Consider the following 20,449-nt stretch of genomic DNA (forward strand, 5'->3'; position numbering starts at 1 on the left):
AAAAAAAAAAAAAAAAAAAAAAAGAGTCTCATGCTCTACCAACTGAGCCTGCCAGGCAGTTTACAGTAACTTTAATTAAAATCAGAGCAATTATAAGTTCTATAAGTCAAACATGTCAAAATGATTAAATGGCCCAAGACTGTGATTTGCTTAAGAAGGACATCAGAAAAGGAAAGCTTCAAAGTTTATAATTACAATATTATAATTCAATTTTGCACCAGCTAGACGTGAGGAAAAGCTATACTTGCTTATAGTAGAACAAAATATGCCATTTCGGTTAAGAAAATGTCCTATCAGATTTAACATTTAAAAGTTATTTTTAAAAACCAAATGGAGCTTTATAAAATACTTCAAGAAAACACTTAAAGGAATATACTGATATTCAACAATTTCCACAATTCTGCACTTTAGTTTTAGTTAAATTCCAGCTCCCAAGAATATCAAATATATGTTTTCTCTAAAGAGACAGGAAAATAGATTGCCAAAATAAATACTGATAAGGTAACTCAATTCCTTCCTCTTGCAATGACCATTAACTAGTCCTTCTTTGGAAACAAAACCCTAATAAAATGCAGAAAATTATGAAATTACTTCCAGACAACAAGTTGCCTGACTAAAAAGCACAGGGTTTGTCCCCATATTGACTTAGTTACGAGTGGGTCACCCTTAACGGTAGCACTTCAAGAGGTAAATGCAAACTCCAGTATTTTCTAGGTCCTCAACAAAGTAAGAAAGCATCTAGCTCCTTTCACAAAATCCACCTCAACCCTACAGTGGCAACAGTCTAAAAGGATGACTAGGGACCTTAATTTTCAGTTCCTTACTTGGTTGAGATGTACACAGGTATCTACTGCTGCCTTTGGCTGATTACATTTCAAAAATGCGGTCACTGCTTGGTCACACATTCCAACCCTCACAAACATTTGTGCTATTTCCTGTAAGGACAGAACAATATTATCAGATCTCACAGACCAAGGAAATCACTTATAGTTTAATTTACAAAACTCCATAGGGACATACAAATATTAAATTTACGGGTGGTTACAGTAATTTTTCGTTGCAACATATGCAGGGGCAGAGGCTACAAACCAGAAAGGAAGCTAAGGCATCACTGTCTACGAAACCGGTGCTTCACTGGCTCCGGCTGCAGATCTACTTTTTAACCAGGTCCGGAACGTCCGGAACTCGGGTCCTCTAGTAGCTAGGGCACAGAAACGTCAAGCTGGGGAACAAACCCCATACTGGTGTTGAAAAAAACATTTAAGGCAACTGATGGTATAACAATGGTAATGTTAGAGGCTTAAGGAAAATCTCACATTCACAGAGCTCTCTAATACCTCTCTGAAGAAACGCCCCAGATAGGCCATTCATTAATTCAGGAAGCCAGATCCCAAACAGAGCTCCCTCCAAGGGTGGTGGGAAGGAAGGAGAACCACAACACAAACCCACCATACCCATACTGGCTCACTCTCCATTTTCAGAAAATCAATTTTTTTTTCCTTCTGAATATCTAATTGGCAAGAGTTTTCCTCTCCCTACCCTTACTTCTTTTTTTTTTTAATTTTTTAAACATTTATTTATTTTTTGAGAGAGAGAGAGAGAAAGAGCACAAGCAGGGAAGGGATAGAGAGAGAGAGAGACACAGAATCGGAAGCAGGCTCCAGGCTCTGAGCTGTCAGCACAGAGCCTGTGATCAGGTCATAATCTCACAGTTTGTGGGTTCAAGCCCCACGTCGGGCTCTGTGCTGACAGCTCAGAGCCTGAAGCCTGCTTCTGATTCTGTGTCTCCCCCTCTCTTTCTGCCCCTCCTCTGTTTGTGCTGTCTCTCTCTCTCTCTCTCTCAAAATAAATAAACATTAAAAAAAAATAATAAAATATTTTGGGAAAATCATAAAAGTATGTTTTAGATCCAACTATCTTTTTAAAAGTAATGTTTAGGGGCACCTAGATGGCTCAGTGAGTGTCTAACTTTGGCTCAGGTTATGATCTCATAGTTCATGGGTTTGAGCCCAATATCAGGCTCTCTGCTCTCAGCACAGAGCCTGCTTTGGATCCTCTGTACCCCCCTCCTCTCTGCCCCTCCCCATTCACATTCTCTCTCTCTCTCTCTCTCTCTCTCTCTCTCTCTCTAAAATAAAACTAAGCATTTAATTAATTAATTAAAGTAATGTTTATATTTTCTGGTTACAAAGTAATAGACTGTAATGGTAAATAAAAATTAGAAAGCACAAAAGTTACTTACAATCTTACTACCCATAGGAAATCTCTCTCAATAGTCTGATGTCATTTCCTAACATCTGTGTCTTAGGAATCTATATGTATGTGTGAGTTGGTGTATGTATTGTGTTCATACTATATATAGTTCCGTTCTCTGTATTTTTCAATTAAACATTATGTAAATTTTACCATATTAAAAACTCCTTCAAAAACTTGATTTAAAATTTGCAATACTAAAAAAAACATTTGCACTACTAAAATGTTTTAAGCATTTTAATTATTTAATTATTACTATAGCTATAATAACTTAATATTTACTCAGTAATAATACTATTCTGGATATCCTACAGCAATACTCTTTTCTGCATCATCAGACACACCTAACAGATGACATTAATGCAGGACACACTGTCCCGATCTCCAAGGTTGTAACTAATTTCAGTTTCTTTCCTACTCAAGAAAACACAGGACTGAGAATAAAGTACATGAAAATGCCATTATTACAGGGATAATGGCTCTAATTCACAAGAGACAAAACTGAATTATCAGAATTCTATCATCTACTAATTAACAAACAAAAATTTTGTGGTAGAACTCACAACCGATACATGTCCCGACCCTGCAGTTGAGAGATGCTAACTCTACAGGTACTATACAGCTCAATGATTTACATTTTACATAAAACAAATAAAATATAAACTCACTAACGTCATTCAAGAATTAAGAGGCTTAAAAAGGACATTCAAAACAAATTTCCAGAGAACTCTGTTTTTTTCTTTTTTAACACTACATACTTTGTTAACATAACCTAATAAAAGTCAAGCTATCTTTTTAAACCTTTATTACAGCAAATTTCAAACATACATACACACACACTAATCCCCAGACCCAGCTCAGATAATTTTGAAGCAAACCTCTGACAAGAGATTTTAACTGTAAATATTTCATGTGTCAGCTAACTTTTAAAAGCAATTTTATAAAACTGACAATACTATAGGAGATTGTGAACATGTTAAAGTAGTGGGAATATGACTAATTTTCCCTCTATTTTCAAGCAGTCTGTAATATTGATATATTGTTTTAACAATTAAAAGTATCATTCCACATTTAAGAAACTATGAGATTATAGATTTTAAATTTTCTTGTGGCAGAAGATATTTCCTGACTATAACACAAAACCTAACAAAAATAACCTAACAAATCTAAAAACTAAAATTTTTAATACCCACTGGAAGCAACTTGTGGTTTTCTGGAAGTGAACTGGCAAGATTCTCCAATCCCTCATAATCTTCCAACATATAATAGCATTCAGCTAAGCGTTCCTGGTTCCGGCCTTGTACATAATATTGTACAGCATTCAACCTATGGGGGAAAAAAAAAGAACAATTTCTAAAACTAATGTGAATCTCCTGATAAATAAACAGTCTCATTAAAAATTCTCATTAGAATTACTAGTATTACTCTAGTTACCATCTTCAGTTACAGCATGTCTTTGAAGTGTATAAACTGGGGGGATAAAATCTAAAGACTCTGAAGCACATTTTAGTTGCAACATTCTTTGGCTATTAAGAGAAATTGTTGTAATTGGATATACAGTTGTGCTTCCAAACACGGACATAAATAAGTATATTGATCCAAATGAAAACCTAAGAATAAAAGCCAATGACTTCTGAAAATAATCTACAAGAAAACAAGAAAACATAAAATACTTTTCCTTTTTTCAGAAATAAATCATATGTCTCTGAAATGCACACTGTGGTCTTAAACAGTAGAAACCTGCCTGAAACTAAGCACACGTTTGTGAGTTTGGAAACTCCGAAGTTTTATAACATTTATCAAGGATCTCTTGCTCCCCATTGGGAATTTAAATCTGCTTGAATTTAAGAATCCAGGGGGCCGGCCTTCAATGTCCCCAGCTTTGTGCCAATGGGAAGTACTCAGGCAGCTACCATATCAAGTGCTACATGAACAGATGAAGAGGTTCACATAGGTTGCCTACCACTTTTGCCGATCAGCGAAGTAGTCTCCGATGGCATTGTGGGCTTGTTCAAGAAGACTGTCATCTGCATCACCAGATCCAGTTTTCAAGAGCTGGAGTACTCTAAACCAATCTCCCAATTTCAGCCGGAGGCCGATAGCAAGATCTCTGTAAACAACAGTATACATTCATTCACTTGACAAATACTTGTGAAGTGCCTACCCCATGCTAGGGTCAATTCCGGGGTACTGAGAATACCCAGCAGTGAACAGACGGACAAGTTACCTCCCCAAACATTTTAGAAATTTGACCAGGAAAGAGGCAATGGGGAGAACTTGAAATCAGGAAAAGGAAATACCTTCCTGCCTTTTATTTTCCTAGCCTTCCAATTTTCCTAGCAAAATAATGATTTAAATAATAATAACTTCTTTTGATCAATTATTGAGACATGATCAGGCTTATTTAAAAATCATACATATACTGGGGCACCTGGGTGGCTCAGTCGGTTAGGCATCCGACTTCGGCTCAGGTCACAATCTTGTGGTCGCGAGTTCGAGCCCCGCGTCAGGCTCTGTGCTGACCGCTCAGAGCCTGGAGCCTGTTTCAGATTCTGTGTCTCCCTCTCTCTGACCCTCCCCCCATTCATGCTCTGTTTCTCTCTGTCTGAAAAATAAACATTAAAAAAAAAAAAAAAAACCATACATATAAACACATATTTGGTTTTATCTTTCTTTTCAGGGCTTAAGCAGTATTAGGGATCTCCTTGAAGTACAAATAATATTGGGGCGCCTGGGTGGCGCAGTCGGTTAGGCGTCCGACTTCAGCCAGGTCACGATCTCGCGGTCCGTGAGTTCGAGCCCCGCGTCAGGCTCTGGGCTGATGGCTCAGAGCCTGGAGCCTGTTTCCGATTCTGTGTCTCCCTCTCTCTCTGCCCCTCCCCCGTTCATGCTCTGTCTCTCTCTGTCCCAAAAATAAATAAACGTTGAAAAAAAAAAAAATTTAAAAAAAAAAAAAAAAAGAAAAAAAGAAAAAGGAAACTGCCTCCAAATTTCAATACATAAATTAATGTAAGGGCCACGTGGAATATCCAGGTTGTAACTAAACTGAGATTATTTTCTGAAAGAAGTGGCATGACACATTTAGTCTACTGTACATTCCTCATTTGTACAGAAGAAAAGCATGAATGCCAGAAGTACTCCAGAATGCCTGTACCTTCATTACTCACCTTCTGTCCATATCAAGATACATTCTTTCTGCCTCTTCAAACCTGCCGAAGTAGGCAGCAACTTCGGCCTGCTTCATGGACTCACTCTGTAGATTGCCCAGGCGCTTCACGAACTTAATGCCTTGGTAATCTTTGCAGCGCACAAACGCTTGCTCTGCCGTGTGCAGATCTAGTTTCTGAAGAGCTGCTTCAGCCAGTAGGCGCCTTTATTAAAACAAGAAACAGAAAAGCTTATTGCCATTACTGTTAAACAAGTCTTGAACCCGAATTTAATTATTATACCTGTTGTTTCTAGTTAAACATGGTGGGAAGTGATTACTTTAACATATTTATGTATGTTTTACTTAATATTATGCTTATTTTGAGTACTTCCAAATCTGAATTTAATTTCTGTATTTTAAAAAGAAGAACAAAGGGGTGCCTGGGTGGCTCAGTCACTTAAGCATCACTTCAGCTCAGGTCATGATCTCACGATTCATGGATTCCATCCCTGCGTTGGGCTCTGTGCTCACAGCTCAGAGCCTGGGGCATGCTTTGGATTCTGTGTCTCCCTCTCTTTCTGCCTCTTCCCCACTCACTCTCTGTTTCTCTCTCAAAAAATAAATAAAAAACAATAAACATTTTTTTTTAAATAAAAAGAAGAACAAGAATGCAAGTCTACCCCCATGAAGGCTACCATGAGAGTGGGAGACAATAGAGCTGAGACTTTAAATGCATACACCAGACATTTTGGGAGGATTTTTTATTTTTAAATACCAAAGTCGGGGGTGTGGATTGTCCTCAATGAATTGAGATGCATCTTCAATTCCAACTTTCTCAATCAATGCTCGACTATCTCGCAAGGACCGGATCTCAAAGTTAATTATATAATCCTTGTTTGGGTGTTCTGGATTCTAAAAATAAAGATGAAAAGAAATGCAAATACCTGCCGTTAGAGTATGTGTTTCTTTTTTACAGTAAAATACATGCACACACACAAACAACTGTATCATGTTGTAAACCAAAATGGGAAGAAAAGATATTCCAATGTGTGGGTCTTTGAGTTATCTGGAAAACAGCCACAATCCACAGGTGAAGTTCCTCCTGAGGTTACTAGGCTGCCCACAGGGAAAAGAGGACAGTGGAAGAAGGGTTGTCTTACAATCATACAGCCTTGTTTCCCTCAGCTTAACTCTCATGTTCCCAGGGGCTACTATTCTCTTCTCGCCCAAAGTGCTGCAGAAAAGACATGTGCAGGGGCCTCTACCAGCTCACTCCTTAATCTACTCTCTCCTTGCCGGGGGGAAATGAGACAGTTGTCCCCTGTGCTGTTGGGCAGCAGACAAGCAAATAAAAGAAAGAGCTAGTTTTCATTATCTCTTTCCTTTTGTTAATTCAGCTAGCTGACCCCTCCAAAATTTTTTTTTCTGAAGGCCAGTCTTGCAGGAAATAGCTAGCTAATGGCCAAGAAAATAAAACAGTTATAATGAACTCACCAATATCCTACATATTCCAAGTAAAGAAAAAGTGAAGCCCAGGAGAAAATTAGAGCCCCCCGCCCCCACATACAGAAAACAGCAATGGCTCCCAGAACTAAGCTGCATCTGGCCCTCCCCACCTGCAACTAAACCACTGTACTTAGAAACTGAAAAGTTCTCCCAGAAATCCCTGGCACAAAGTAGAAAGTAGTATGGAAAATGCATGAGGTTTGGATTCAAACAGATCTAAGCTTAGATCCTAATTCCTCAGCCTACTGGCTATGTAACAACTCTTTCTAAAACCTGCTGTACCCCCGTCCTGTGCCCACCCAGGAAGCCAAGGCCATCCTCCCCAAATATAAACCCAATCACATCACTCTCCTGCTTTACTCCCCCAGTGACTCCAGAAGGCAGTCCAAACTCCACAGAAGGCACACAAGGTCTCGTATGACTGGGGCCAACCTCCCCCACGACTGTTCCCCTTCAGTTCCGCCACTGCTACCAATTACATACACCAGCTTTGAAGCCAGACGGCTTGGAGTGAAATCATTCACGTCTCTGCCTACTGCCAACTGGGTGTCACTGGCAAATGAGTTTCTCTCTCCAAGCCTCAGATTCTTCATCTGAACAAATGAAGATAATAATCAGACTGGCTTCCTAGAATTGTGAGGATTAAATGAGATAACACGTATCAAACGTTTAGCACAATGCCAGCCTTGTACTACTCACGTGGTTCACAGTCTCAGAACTGTACCAGCGCTCTCTCCCCACAGACCTCTGACAGACGCACCTGCCCACTGAACTGCGCCAGCCCCGCCCCTTTGCTGGTTGCTGAATTTCTTGTCTACCTCCCCAACCCCTCTACTTGAGGCCAGGAACTTGCCTTACTGACTGCCAATAAACATCTGCTGAGTCAGTGAACAGACAGACTTTTGGTAAATCATTTTACTCACGAAGAGCTTTCTCCACTAAAAATGAGGTCTGTGTATTATCTACCGGGCACAGTTGTAATGACAAATGAAGAGTGACATGCAATGACAAATGACAATTGAACACCTCCTATGAAGGCACTTTAGTGAATGTAAATTTAGTAAATTCCCTTCCTTTTCCTTTCGTATTCCTTCAGCTCTAGTGCTCCAATAAATTTCTCATGGGGGAAAAAAAAACAGGCTCACAAACAAAGAGCTTTAAAGGGCTACAATTTACATATCAAACCAAAACATGAAACCATGCTACAAATTGCAACTAACTTCAGAAATGTAAAACTCTATTAACCCAATTCCAAAAAATATATGAAGTATACAGAAAAAAGTAAATGCTTTGTATAAAATGAAAGTAAAAATGTTTTTAATATATTCTTAGAGAAAGAAATTCTCAAAAGATAGTCAATGAAGGCCAAAGTAGGGGTTCAAAAAGATAGCTGGAATCAGAACTGGATTATTTTATAAAGCCTGAAAAAAAAATAGGAGGATAGTGGCCCTGCAAACAAAGTTACTCAAGTACCTGTCTTAGAGCTCAAAAGAACAAAGTAAATTAATTGTCAAGTATTTCTTCTCTTTGTTATTGACATAAAAACAATGACAACCACAACTAGCCACCATTTTTTGAGCTCTTGATCCAAACACTGTGGTAAGTGCTTTTCACAGATTACCTTATACAATAACAATCCTGTTAGATAGGAGCCATTATTATCCACATTTTATAGAGGAAAAAATTGAAAAAAATAATTGAGGCTTATAAACAAGAAAGGAAAATGAAGTTCAAAAAAGATGAAGGAACCCGTCTAAAAGTGGTACAAGTGACCAAGCAGGGTCAATCCACATTCCTAACAGGAACACCACACTGCCTGGGCATAAAATAAAACAAATCTCAGTCAAGCCAGCAACAAAAATACAATTGTTTTTTAAGAATTACCTTCAATATCTCATCCAAAAGAACAGATTTAATTTCTAAATCCTCAAAGATACAAATATATCCAGAAGTCTGAATGGGCTCCTTTAAAGATAAAGACAAATGTTATGCTTAATTGTACAAAATTTTCCTTCCTTTAACATATGACTTTGTATTTTATTTTCAACATTTTCAAACCAACAGAAAATTAGAAAGAATGTCATTAACATCCATATGTCCATCACCTAAATATTATTAACATTTTGCTAAATATGCTTCAGTCGATTTTTTGGATGAAGTCTTTTAAAGTAAATCAAGTAAAATGTATAGACATCATGACATTTCACCCCTAAATATTTCAGTACATATCTCTAAAAGATAAGGATGTTCTTTAAGTGGCCACATTACTATTATTACACCTCATATAATTAATATTAATTCCCTAATAGCATCTAACATCAGTCCAATTTTTCTCAATTAATCCAAAAATGCCTTATACCACTTGATAATTCTTACTCATGCAATGCAACATTAAATTTAATTCTTAATAAAACCAACAAACACTACAGTTGTATGCAAGTACATATATCAAAGAAATCTTACCCCATACTGCAAAGTCCATCCTCTATAAAATTAGCCAGAGAGCATTCCTGATAGATTTTCTACATAAGATTTAATTTGCCAAGATGTAAATACACAAGTCTGTTACAGGTCTGTCTCTTTTCTTAGTATTACGCAAGCTTATAGAAATAAAGTGTAGCAAATGCATATTATAATGTAAAGTAGCTGCCCTAAATCTCTAGTAGAAAAAGGAGATATAAATATTATATAAATAACAAGAAATAAACTCTCACTATACTTACTACCTCCAAGAGCACTATGAAAAGGATAAGATAATGTCTGGTAATGGAAATAATACCAGAATGTAATTTTTAATGTTTATTTATTTTTTGAGAGAGAGAAAGACCAAGCTGAGTCAGCTTGGGGCAGAGAGAGAGGGAGACACAGAATCCAAAACAGGCTCCAGGCTCTGAGCTGTCAGCACAGAGCCCGACACGGGACGCGAGCCCATGAACCGCAAGATCATGACATAAGCCAAAGTCGAACATTCAACTGACTGAGCCACCCAGGCACCCCTGGAATGTGTTTTTAATGTGTGTGTGTGTGTGTGTGTGTGTGTGTGTGTGTGTGTGTGTGTATCATGAAATAGAAAGTAAGCAAAATTCAAAGGAAATAATGTATCAAATTTATAACTCTGATACTTAGTTCTTCATGTGATAGAAACTACAGGATGATACTTAAAAAGATGGAAATTAGAGGTAAAAATTGAATCAGATTTTTAAAAATTGAATCATATTTAGTTTTAGTATGTCAAGGTTTAAGAATGGGGCTCTGTGTGCACATTATATGCATTTGAGTCTTAAAGTGGCATTTTCTCTTAAAAAGTAAAAATTGTTGGGGCACCTGGGTGGTTCAGTCGCTTAAGCATCCGACTTTAGCTCAGGTCATGATCTGACCATTCATGAGTACAAGCACTATGTCCAGCTCTGTGCTGACAGCTCAGCCTGGACCCTGCTTCAGATTCTGTGTCTCCCTCTCTCTCTGCTGCCTCCCCTGTTCACGCTCTGTCTCTGTCTCTCAAAGATAAGTAAATTTTACCAAATTTCTTTATTTCCTCAAAAAAAGTTGTATTATGTAAAGGCAAGTATGAGCAATGATCACCAGAAAGAATCAAGGATAAAATTTAATTCAAGAATTAAATATATAACATACTTCTTATAAATTATAGAGGCCTTTCATATATTTTAATTATTTGAATATAACATGTATCCAAATATACCTGTATAAAAATGTTTATCATTAGAAAATTGCTTTATTTTTGACTAGACAAAAAACAAAGCAAGGTAGCCAAAAAATAAAGTCATAAAAGATGATGTGTGGATAAAAAGTTATACCAAAAATAAAGAGAAAGGGAGAAAATAAAGATTGGAAGGAAGGTTAAAAACTAAGAGTTTCGAAAATAATCTATGATTATTGGCGCACAAGTAAATATGCAAATATATTTATATTATTCGGATTTTAAAAAGTCAACTTCTACTTGAATTATCTCATCTAATTCTCATTATTTTCCAAAATTCACTAGATATCCATCCATATTTCCATTGAATATGAAGTTTTAGACCAGTGGTCAACAAAAGCAGGATACACTCCCCTACTCAGTACATAAGAAATTTATTTTTATCAAGAAAGTATTTTAAACTTCACTAATCTATACTGTATTAAGTACTCTTACCCAGTACATATATCAGAAGGTCTCAGAACATGTACAGTATAACAGGTATCTTGAGCGCTTATCCATTTAATTGCAGCATACTGTGACATACCGAAGTTTGTATATACCTAGTTAAGCGGATTCAGGGATTACAGTCTCTAATTTTGTGCTCTCATAAATTGGACAAGTGGTTTAAAAATCTCCCTGGAAAGAATACGTGAATGAAGTGGAATACTGGAATGCAAGGACAAGCAAACAAGACGAGGCAGAACAGTCACCCCCTTTACTCCTGGCACAAACTCTGGGGTTAGCCACATTAGAAAGTGAAAACAATCACATTCGAATCAGATCTGACAGAAAGTCAGCTAAACAACTGAAAATTATCAAGAAGACTATTTGAAACACAAGACTTTACAAAGTTAATAATTCAAGTGTGCACGATGCTCAGACACTAGCTAATGGCAGTGAGAACTATAGCACCCTGACATTTCAAAATAAAGTTCACTTCAGCCTGTTAAATGTATTTTTTTCCTCATTCTTTCAGAATTTCTATTTTAGGGGCATGATTCATACAGTACTTGTATTAATATGGTAAGTCACATATATCATTTCTAAATAAATAATTATGCATAGATGAAGATATGGATTCAAAAATTTGGAAACTTCTTGTTTGGTAAAGAAGTGTATAAAAATGAGCTGAGTGGTAAAAATATGAGATATGAAAGGAATATGAATATGAAGTAGTACCAATGAAAGGGAAGATCCAAGAAAAAGACTAGAAAAGCTGAATTGGTACCTTTAGAGGGTCACTGGAGATAAAAATGACCAAGCAGGGAATATCAACATTAAATACTCATTTCCAAATTCTCAGAAAGTGTGCTTTATCAGTGAATTACAACTTCACACACAAATGGCACCCGTTTTTCATCTATAATCTGAAGAAAGGTTTACCACTTAAAGGAAGGTATGAATCTAGAATTCCTAACACTCAAATGGACAAAAATGGATTCAGTATTAACTGTCAAATAACAGCTTATCTCCTGAATTGTAAAAGAATACTATGCCCTAAAGGAGCTCCAGTAAATCCTGTTTTAAAGAGTACGTCCTTACAGAATCAGTCAATGAGCAGCCAAAGAAATGAACAGCAGAGTAACTAACCAATAACTAACCAAGCAGGGACAACAGCCAGCCAGTGTCCTCATGAATGAACAGCACAGCACAGCATGACTTATAAAGAAATCCAGTCAGTGGTGAGGTTGAAAGAAATCCATCTAGCTTTAAATCCAACAGAAATTGAACTACTTGCCAAGCCTGAAAATGACTCTAAAAAAGGAGGGGAGGGGAAGGCTATTCTGTTAAAACTACTCAAGAAGCACTTTGCACCAGGCCAAGACGTCCCCTGGTGCTAGACTGAGCGTGTGTGCTACACACACGTTACAAACAGCCAGGAACAACACTCGCCCAGGCATATGATTTCTGACTTAGTACGCATGGGGACACGGATGGAAAAAGGACCCTAACATTCAAAAAGTATTCTCCCATCCTCAAGGTTGGCCTGTGGTTACCTGTCAAATTTTTACACTTACTTTGTGGCAAGTGTCAAATTTCCCTTGGAGCCTTGAAAGAAGCCCCTGCTTACAAGTTAAATGCAGCAGCCCTGAATGCCTTTCCTTTAAACCCTACCCAGGGGCTAAAAATTACAAAGATCCTTAAAATTCCTGACAAAGCCTTTGAGAACAATTCACATGAGGTCATTTCCCAGCCCAAAGATCCTGAGTAGCACTAAAATGGGGAAATGTGAAAATAATTTAAGATATTAAAGGGACAGTGTAATAGTTTACCACTAAATAAATCACTCTAGAAGATTTTTGGCAGCTCAGTGGTCCAAGCATGCAATTTCTTTCCAAAAAGGAAACCGCAAACCCATACATCAATTAATGATATCTATCAACTTATTTATTATTATTTACATTTGTTGGGTGCAACAACCATACAGAAAATTCCCAACTGGAAACCATTAATTATTCAAAAATTACATAAAAATTTATCTCAATGATGCTTTGATTAGGCTACCACTCAAATTACATTGAATTTCCTAAACACAAATGCTAACAGTTGGTCCAGAGCAGACTGACAGGGAAGTTCTAAACTTAAAAATTAGCTGATGTGGGGCACCCCAGTGGCTCAGTCGGCTGAGTGTCCGACTCTTGACTTCAGCTCAAGTCATGATCTCACAGTTTGTAGGTTCGAGCCCTGTATCGGGATCTGCGCTGGCAGTGTGGAGCCTGCTTGGGATTCTCTCTCTGCCCCTCCCCTGCTCTCTCTGTCAAAATAAATAATCTTAAAAAAAAAACAATTAGCTGATGTGAGCCACAAGTAGAAAATCAAAATATAACTTTAAAATTAGTGAGCAAGTGGCTTCCTGATACTCCAGAGAGGACAGATTAATCAGTCCACACTTGCATATTCATAAAATCATCAGAGTGAGAAAGACCAGGATTAGTGGCTGACAGAGGTCATGTGAACATAAATAAGGAAGCACAGATTAAGGTGGACAGGGAGGCAAAGGAGAATAAAAGCCTACACTTCTTTGGTTAGGTTGTTTTAAGCAATTTTGGTAAATACTACTACTGATTTTCTTTTTTTCTTAACTTTGACAAGGAAAAAATAAAGACTATGTATTAGAGACCATGGTTCCATCTTTTAAAAAGTACAGATAAATGCTTAGGAAGTGCCTTTCAGAGAAAGCAGAGACTTTTTAAAGGATGAGTATTATTCCCACTTATGACCAAATATTTTACAAATCCACAGATCTGTTTCTATTTATTTTCAGAAATTTACGCCTCCAACACCAACAAACCTCTTAAGGAAACAAAAGGGAAATAGCCAGGTTTTCACATCTGGCTCATTATTTATGTACTGCTAATACTCATTTCTTGTGTTTACCTCAGGATCCAAGTTTCTGAAAACATACATTCTTGTCTTCTCCATCATCGCAAACAAATCTGGATTATCCTTGGCCCACTTCATATCCCAGACATCTTTACGCTCCAAGTTTAACAACTCGCCAATGACCTGCTGTCCTGTGCTGTCTGTTACCCGAGCGTCCAAGTCAAAGAAAGTTAGAACTCCTGAGATATCTATGATAGCAAGACGACTACAAATATTGAAATTGGAGAAAGGAAACAAGATGGTAAAATGACAATCAGCAATCACGAATATAATTACCTATTACCCTTCTTGTGCAAAATCAATTCATCCAAATTTGGGAAGAAGGCAGAAATGACTTCAAGGGGCACCTGGGTGGCTTAGTCAGTTAAGCGTCCGACTTCGGCTCAGGTCATGATCTCATGGTTCGTGAGTCCCACACTGGGCTCTGTGCTGACAGCTCAGAGCCTGGAGCCTGCTTCAAATTCTGTGTCTCCCTCTCTCTCTGACCCTCCCCTGCTCATTCTCTGTCTGTCTGTCTCTCTCAAAAATAAGTAAACATTTTTAAAAAATTAATAAAAAAAGAAAAAGAAAAAAGAAATGGCTTTAAAAAAATAACTGGTTTTAAAAATTTCTTAAATTTGATAGAAGACATAGACTACTCTCCATTTTGCTTCCTTGTGAGGAAAAAGTATCCAAAGGAATTAAAGCAACTGGCACGCAAACAATTTAAAGTATTACATTTGAATTTCTATATTTTGCCAATTAGAGAAAAACATCTAAATACCGTATAATAAATAAACATTTAAATATAAATATAGTACAGTAAAACCACACTGAACCATAGACAAGTTTAAAACAAATACACATCTTTGTATTTATTACATAAATCCAACAATCCAAATTGATAACTTCTAAGCCCAGCATCTATATGAAGAGAATTTTCAGACTTACCTAGAATTGCAATTCAAGGATAACTGGTAGGCTCGACAGTTAAGGGAATACTTTTGAATCAAACCAACATTAGGAAGACTGTATCTCTGAATGGTGCCAGATTCACGACCCTGTGGAAATTACTTTTGATTACTAAAGCATATTTACAAAATAACATTAAATTACAACTACAGATCTCTCTATATGTTCATACATTTGTTTCCAAACCAAAGTGAATGTGTCCTAACTAATTCCCAATTCTGATACTAAATCACGTTACCGAGTACATATTTATCTCCTAATTTAATTAAACCCCTTTAAAAGTGGTTGAAGGTGATGTAATTTTTTTTCATGCAGCATTCAAGAAAGAAGTCAGAAACTTAGCTGTTCAGTAATACATAACTCCTTATATCACAAGGAAGAAATAACAAGGGTGACTTACAGTTGTTGTCTAGGTTAATATTTAAGGTACATTAAAAGCTAAAATATAAAGCACTTATTGCATTAAATTTCACCATGAATGAAAAATCAATATAAGATCACCATATGAAACAGTGGTTTCTGAAAGTCCACGTTTTTATCCTATAGCCATCTACCTGATACTAGTTAGTGGCAAATGGAGATGATCAGAAGCAGTGATACAATGAGTATTAGTTTAAATGTGTTAGAATGGCTAAAATTAACTCAGGAAAAAACAGATGTGGTGAGGCTGCAGAGAAAGGGGAACTCTTTTGTGCTGCTGGTGGGAATGCAAACTGGTGCAGCCACTCTGGAAAACAGTATGGAGGTTCCTCAAAAATTTTTTAAAGATTAAAAATAGAGCTACCCTACAACCCAGCAGTTGCACTACTAGGTATTTATCCAAAGGATACAAAAAGACTGATTTTAAGGGGCACATGCACCCCAATGTTTATAGCAGCGCTATCAACAATAGCCAATTATGGAAAGAGCCCAAATGTCCATCTACTGATGAATGGATAAAGTAGATGTGTTATAAGACTGACACTTCTCCTGGTCAGAAGGGGCCCACGGCCTGCCAGATGAGGTAGGTCAATAAACTGTTCTATGAATAGTGGAGGAAAAAAAAAAAAAAGATGTGGTGTATATATATACAATGGAATATTACCTGGTGATCAGAAAGACTAAAATCTTGCCATTTGCAACAATGTGGAGGTAACTAGAATGTATAAAGCTAAGCGAAATAAGTCAGTGAGAGAAAGACATTGCATGATTTGATTCATATGTGGAATTCAAGAAACACAACAGATATACATAAGGGTAGGTAAGGAAAATAAGATAAAAACAGAGAGGAAGGAAAACCATAAGAGACTCTTAAGTACAAAGAACAAACAGGGTTGATGGAGGAGGTTGGTGGGAGGTAGGCTAAGTGGGTGATGGCCATTAAAGAGGATACTTGTTGGAATGAGCACTGGGTGTTATATGTAAGTGATGAATCACTGGGTTCTACTCCCAAAACCACTATTACAATTATGTTAACTGACCTGGATTTAAATAAATTAAAAAAAATTTTTTTTGATATTTATTTTTGAAAGAGAGAAAGAGAGACAGAGTATGAGTGGGGGAGGGCAGAGGGACAAGGAGACACAGAATCTGAAGCAGGCTCCAGGTTCCGAGCTGTCAGCACAGAGCCCAACACGAAGCTCGAACCCATGAACAGTGAGATCATGACCTGAGCCGAAGTCAGACACTCAACAGACTAAGCCATCCAGGTTCCCCTAAATAAAAATTTTTAAAAAAAGAATATAAATGAGGCTCGGCAGAAGCTTAGAACTAACACACCAAAAGCATGATCCTTAAAAGAGAAAACTGATACACCAGAATTCACAAAAATCAAAATTTTTTCTCTGTGAATGACCTTGTTAGGAGAAGAAAAAAGACAAAGTACAAATTGGAAGAATATTTGCAAATCATGTACCTAACAAAGTGGGCATCTCTCTAGAATATGTAAGGAAGTCTCAAGACATAAAATATTACATTAAAAGCTGTTTAAGATTCCAAAAAATATGTTTAAAAATAAAACAGTCAGGAATGCAAGCTGGTGCAGCCCCTCTGGAAAACAGTATGGAGGTTCCTCAAAAAAACTAAAAATAGAACTACCCTATGACCCAGCAATTGCACTACTAGGCATTTATCCAAGGGATACAGGTATGCTGTTTCAAAGGGACACATGCACCCCCATGTTTATAGCAGCACTATCAACAATAGCCAAATTATGGAAAGAGCCCAAATGTCCATCGATGGATGAATGGATAAAGAAGATGTGGTATATATATATATATATACAACGGAGTATTACTTGGCAATCAAAAAGAATGAAATCTTGCCATTTGCAACTATGTGGATGGAACTGGAGGGTATTATGCTAAGTGAAATTAGTCAGAGAAAGACAAAAATCATATGACTTCACTCATATGAGGACTTTAAGAGACAAAACAGATGAACCTAAGGGAAGGGAAACAAAAATAATATAAAAACAGGGAGGGGGACAAAACAGAAGAGACTCATAAATATGGAGAACTGAGGGTTACTGGAGGGGTTGGGGGAGGGGATATGGGCTAAATGGGTAAGGGGCACTAAAGAATCTACTCCTGAAATCATTGTTGCACTATATGCTAACTAATTTGGATGTAAATTTTTAAAAAATAAGAAATAAGGGGCACCTGGGTGGCTCAGTCGGTTAAGCGGCCGACTTCAGCTCAGGTCATGATCTCGCGGTCCGTGAGTTCGAGCCCCACGTCGGGCTCTGTGCTGACAGCTCAGAGCCTGAAGCCTGTTTCAGATTCTGTGTCTCCCTCTCTCTCTCTGACCCTCCCCCGTTCATGCTCTGTCTCTCTGTGTCTCAAAAATAAATAAATGTTAAAAAAAATTTTTTTTTAAATAAAAAATTAAATTAAAAAAAAGAATACTCAAAATCAATAAAAATAAAAAATAAAAGAAGTTTCAGTGTAACTCTGTGCAGACCTTAATGCTGACAGGTCAATAGTTGGTATAACAGACAAGAGCGAACTCTGGTTTCCAAACCCTTCTGTTCCTCTGGCCATGGCAATGGGACAAAGCGGAAGGCTCGGCTCAGGCCATCTTTCCCTCTCCCCTTTTTAATCAGTGGAGCACCGCTTTTGCAGCGTGATTCTCAAGAGGGGCCTATCAGAAAGGGTGGAAGGAGGAGGGGGAGAATATTGTTTAGTGTATAAAAGGGAGGTATGGGTTTTGGAAGATTTACCATATTGGGGTAGGAAAAAAGATTTTGTTTTTGAAAAAGGGGGCCCTTTGGCTTTAAAGGTTTGAAAAAGTAATGATTCTAAAACCTTTTACATTTCAACAGTGAAATTTTAAATGCAGAAGATATTTTCTCCATTAAACTTTCTGGCTGGTATTAAAGCCATTCAAGTGTGTATGTTATAGGTAGACTGTCATTTGGGAATTATGTCAATTTTCGTGATTGATATGAGTTGCATGTTATTTTATTTTTGCTAATGTCAGAAACACCACTAGCATAACCAAAAACCCCTGCCATTGAGCAAAGACTCTAAAAAGAAAAAAGAGGCTCCATAAGACAAACTGCTTCAAAAATACACCAAATTTACTTGATGAGGAAAAACAATAATACATTCTTAAGATTTTGTCCCCCCAAAAATTATCTAATGGCTAAAGAACATAACTAGAACTGTAAACATACACCACTAAGGCTATGTTTACACAACTGAAATTCAATGACTCCACCACCATTATATTAAACATTTAGTTCTAAAATTAGTATTTTCAAATGCCAGAGCTCAAGAAAAGCCACCATTACATTCATTTTATTTGAAAAATTCAGCAAAAATTTGCCCTAGACTTTTTTTTTTTTTTACTGGTTAGCAAACACACCACCTCTTCATTTTAAGTCTTATGAAAATAGCTGAGCCAAAGCACTTTCTCCAACACCAAATAGTGGGCCACATACAGAAGGAAGCTTTCTAAGACCTACTACCGCTATCCAATCCACTCGACACCTGCCAACCCTTGTGTGGCTCATGCAAGCTGGTGTCAAACTCTCCCCAGTTGGCCACTATTCTACTGCATTTATTAATAGTTATTTTTGCAAATAATTAACAATTTGTGAGGCAGTCTTTAAAAATTTCTTATTTACTACTTTGGGCTTAGAAAACTGGGTGCCCACAAGATGATATTCAAATCCAAAACATATTACTTTACTCTATTTTTATAATTTAAACAATTATTATTCATAAAATCAGTTTTTTAAGAACTTACCACGATCAGTGTCTTATCAGATGCAGTTATGGCACAAATTGGATCCCGGGTGCCCTAAAATAAATCAATTATTATTCTTTAACAAATACTTATTGAGTGACTAATCTGGTATAAGGTAGTATGCAATTCACTAAGAAGAATACTTCAATATATTTATTAACTTAAACATTCACTTACTGAGCACCTACTATGTGCAAGATGCTGAACTAAGCACCGAAGACACTCGAATAAAATCTTTCCCCTCAGGGATTACTCAAAAGCCTACTGGGGAAGAAAGCGAGCTGAACACCTAATTAATAAGAGTAGCGGTACGCTCAGGATCTAGGAGAGCAACAGAGGAAGGAACATCTCATTTACACAGAAGTACGCAGGGAGATGGAAACCTGAGCTCAGTCACAAAAGATGAACAGATGACAGAAGGGCCAGACCGTGCCAGAATGAGGAAGGGGAAACAGCATGGCACAGCAACAAGCTGGACGAGTCTCAAGAGCTTATGCTTAGTGAGAAAAAGCCAATCTCAAAAGGTTACATGCCACATGATTCCATTCATTTAAAGAATTCTCAGAGTGACAAAACCAGAAATGGAAACAGATGAGTGGTTGCCAGTGGAGCAGGGATGGGGTGGAGAACAAGTGTGAAAATGAAGAAATAGCATGAGGCAAGTTCTTTCATGATGGTAAGATTCCATAAAACCACACGCACACATGTACATGCATAAACTAGTGAAAACTGAGTAAGGAATCCGGTGGGAGTCCAGTTAATGGTGTCATTATCAATGTCAATTTCCTGTTTTTGATATTATACTACTGTTATAGAAGATGTCACCATTGGGAAGTGGGGCAAAAAGGTTCTAAGCTATCTGTACAACCTCCCATGAGCCTATAATTATTTCAAAAATGTTTTTAGGGGCCTCTGGTGGCTCAAGTCAGTTGAGTGTCTGACTCTTGACTTTAGCTCAGGTCATGATCTCATGGTTATGGGATTGAGCCCAGCATCATGGATTAGAGCTCCACACTCAGCGTGGAGCCTGCTTGAGATTCGCTGTCTCTCTCCCTCTGCCCCTCTCCCCCTCTCACGCTCTCTCTCTCTAAAATTTTAAAAAAGAATAAGAAAAAAAACAAAAATGTTTTTAAAAATCAAAAGAAGGAAAAATCACAGCACACCTAGAAAAAGGTTTTCACAACAGAAATTTTTTTTTAAGAATTACCAGAATATGATGCTATTCACTAAAAACAAATTCTTTTTCAGATCTTAAACTAAAATTACAGTACTTCCAA

The 20,449-nt window shown here is 37.3% G+C and overlaps 1 protein-coding gene across 4 annotated transcripts in view; it reads right to left on the minus strand.

Moving 5' to 3' along the window:
- WDR35 (WD repeat domain 35) overlaps window positions 1-20,449 on the minus strand; it is a 61,335-nt gene that overhangs the window by 7,070 nt on the left and 33,816 nt on the right. For all 4 annotated transcript variants that reach the window (XM_040496141.1, XM_040496139.1, XM_040496138.1 and 1 more), the window contains 9 exons: window positions 19,173-19,226; window positions 14,922-15,031; window positions 13,986-14,196; window positions 8,792-8,872; window positions 6,177-6,313; window positions 5,421-5,624; window positions 4,217-4,363; window positions 3,447-3,579; window positions 825-935 (listed from right to left, as the gene is read on the minus strand). In XM_040496141.1, coding sequence (XP_040352075.1) covers window positions 825-935; window positions 3,447-3,579; window positions 4,217-4,363; window positions 5,421-5,624; window positions 6,177-6,313; window positions 8,792-8,872; window positions 13,986-14,196; window positions 14,922-15,031; window positions 19,173-19,226 — 1,188 coding nt within the window. The remainder of the gene's footprint in view (window positions 1-824; window positions 936-3,446; window positions 3,580-4,216; window positions 4,364-5,420; window positions 5,625-6,176; window positions 6,314-8,791; window positions 8,873-13,985; window positions 14,197-14,921; window positions 15,032-19,172; window positions 19,227-20,449) is intronic.

This window comes from Herpailurus yagouaroundi, unplaced genomic scaffold (genome assembly GCF_014898765.1).
Source record: "Herpailurus yagouaroundi ecotype Mexico unplaced genomic scaffold, PumYag 188, whole genome shotgun sequence".
NCBI classification, from domain to species: Eukaryota; Metazoa; Chordata; class Mammalia; order Carnivora; family Felidae; genus Herpailurus; species Herpailurus yagouaroundi.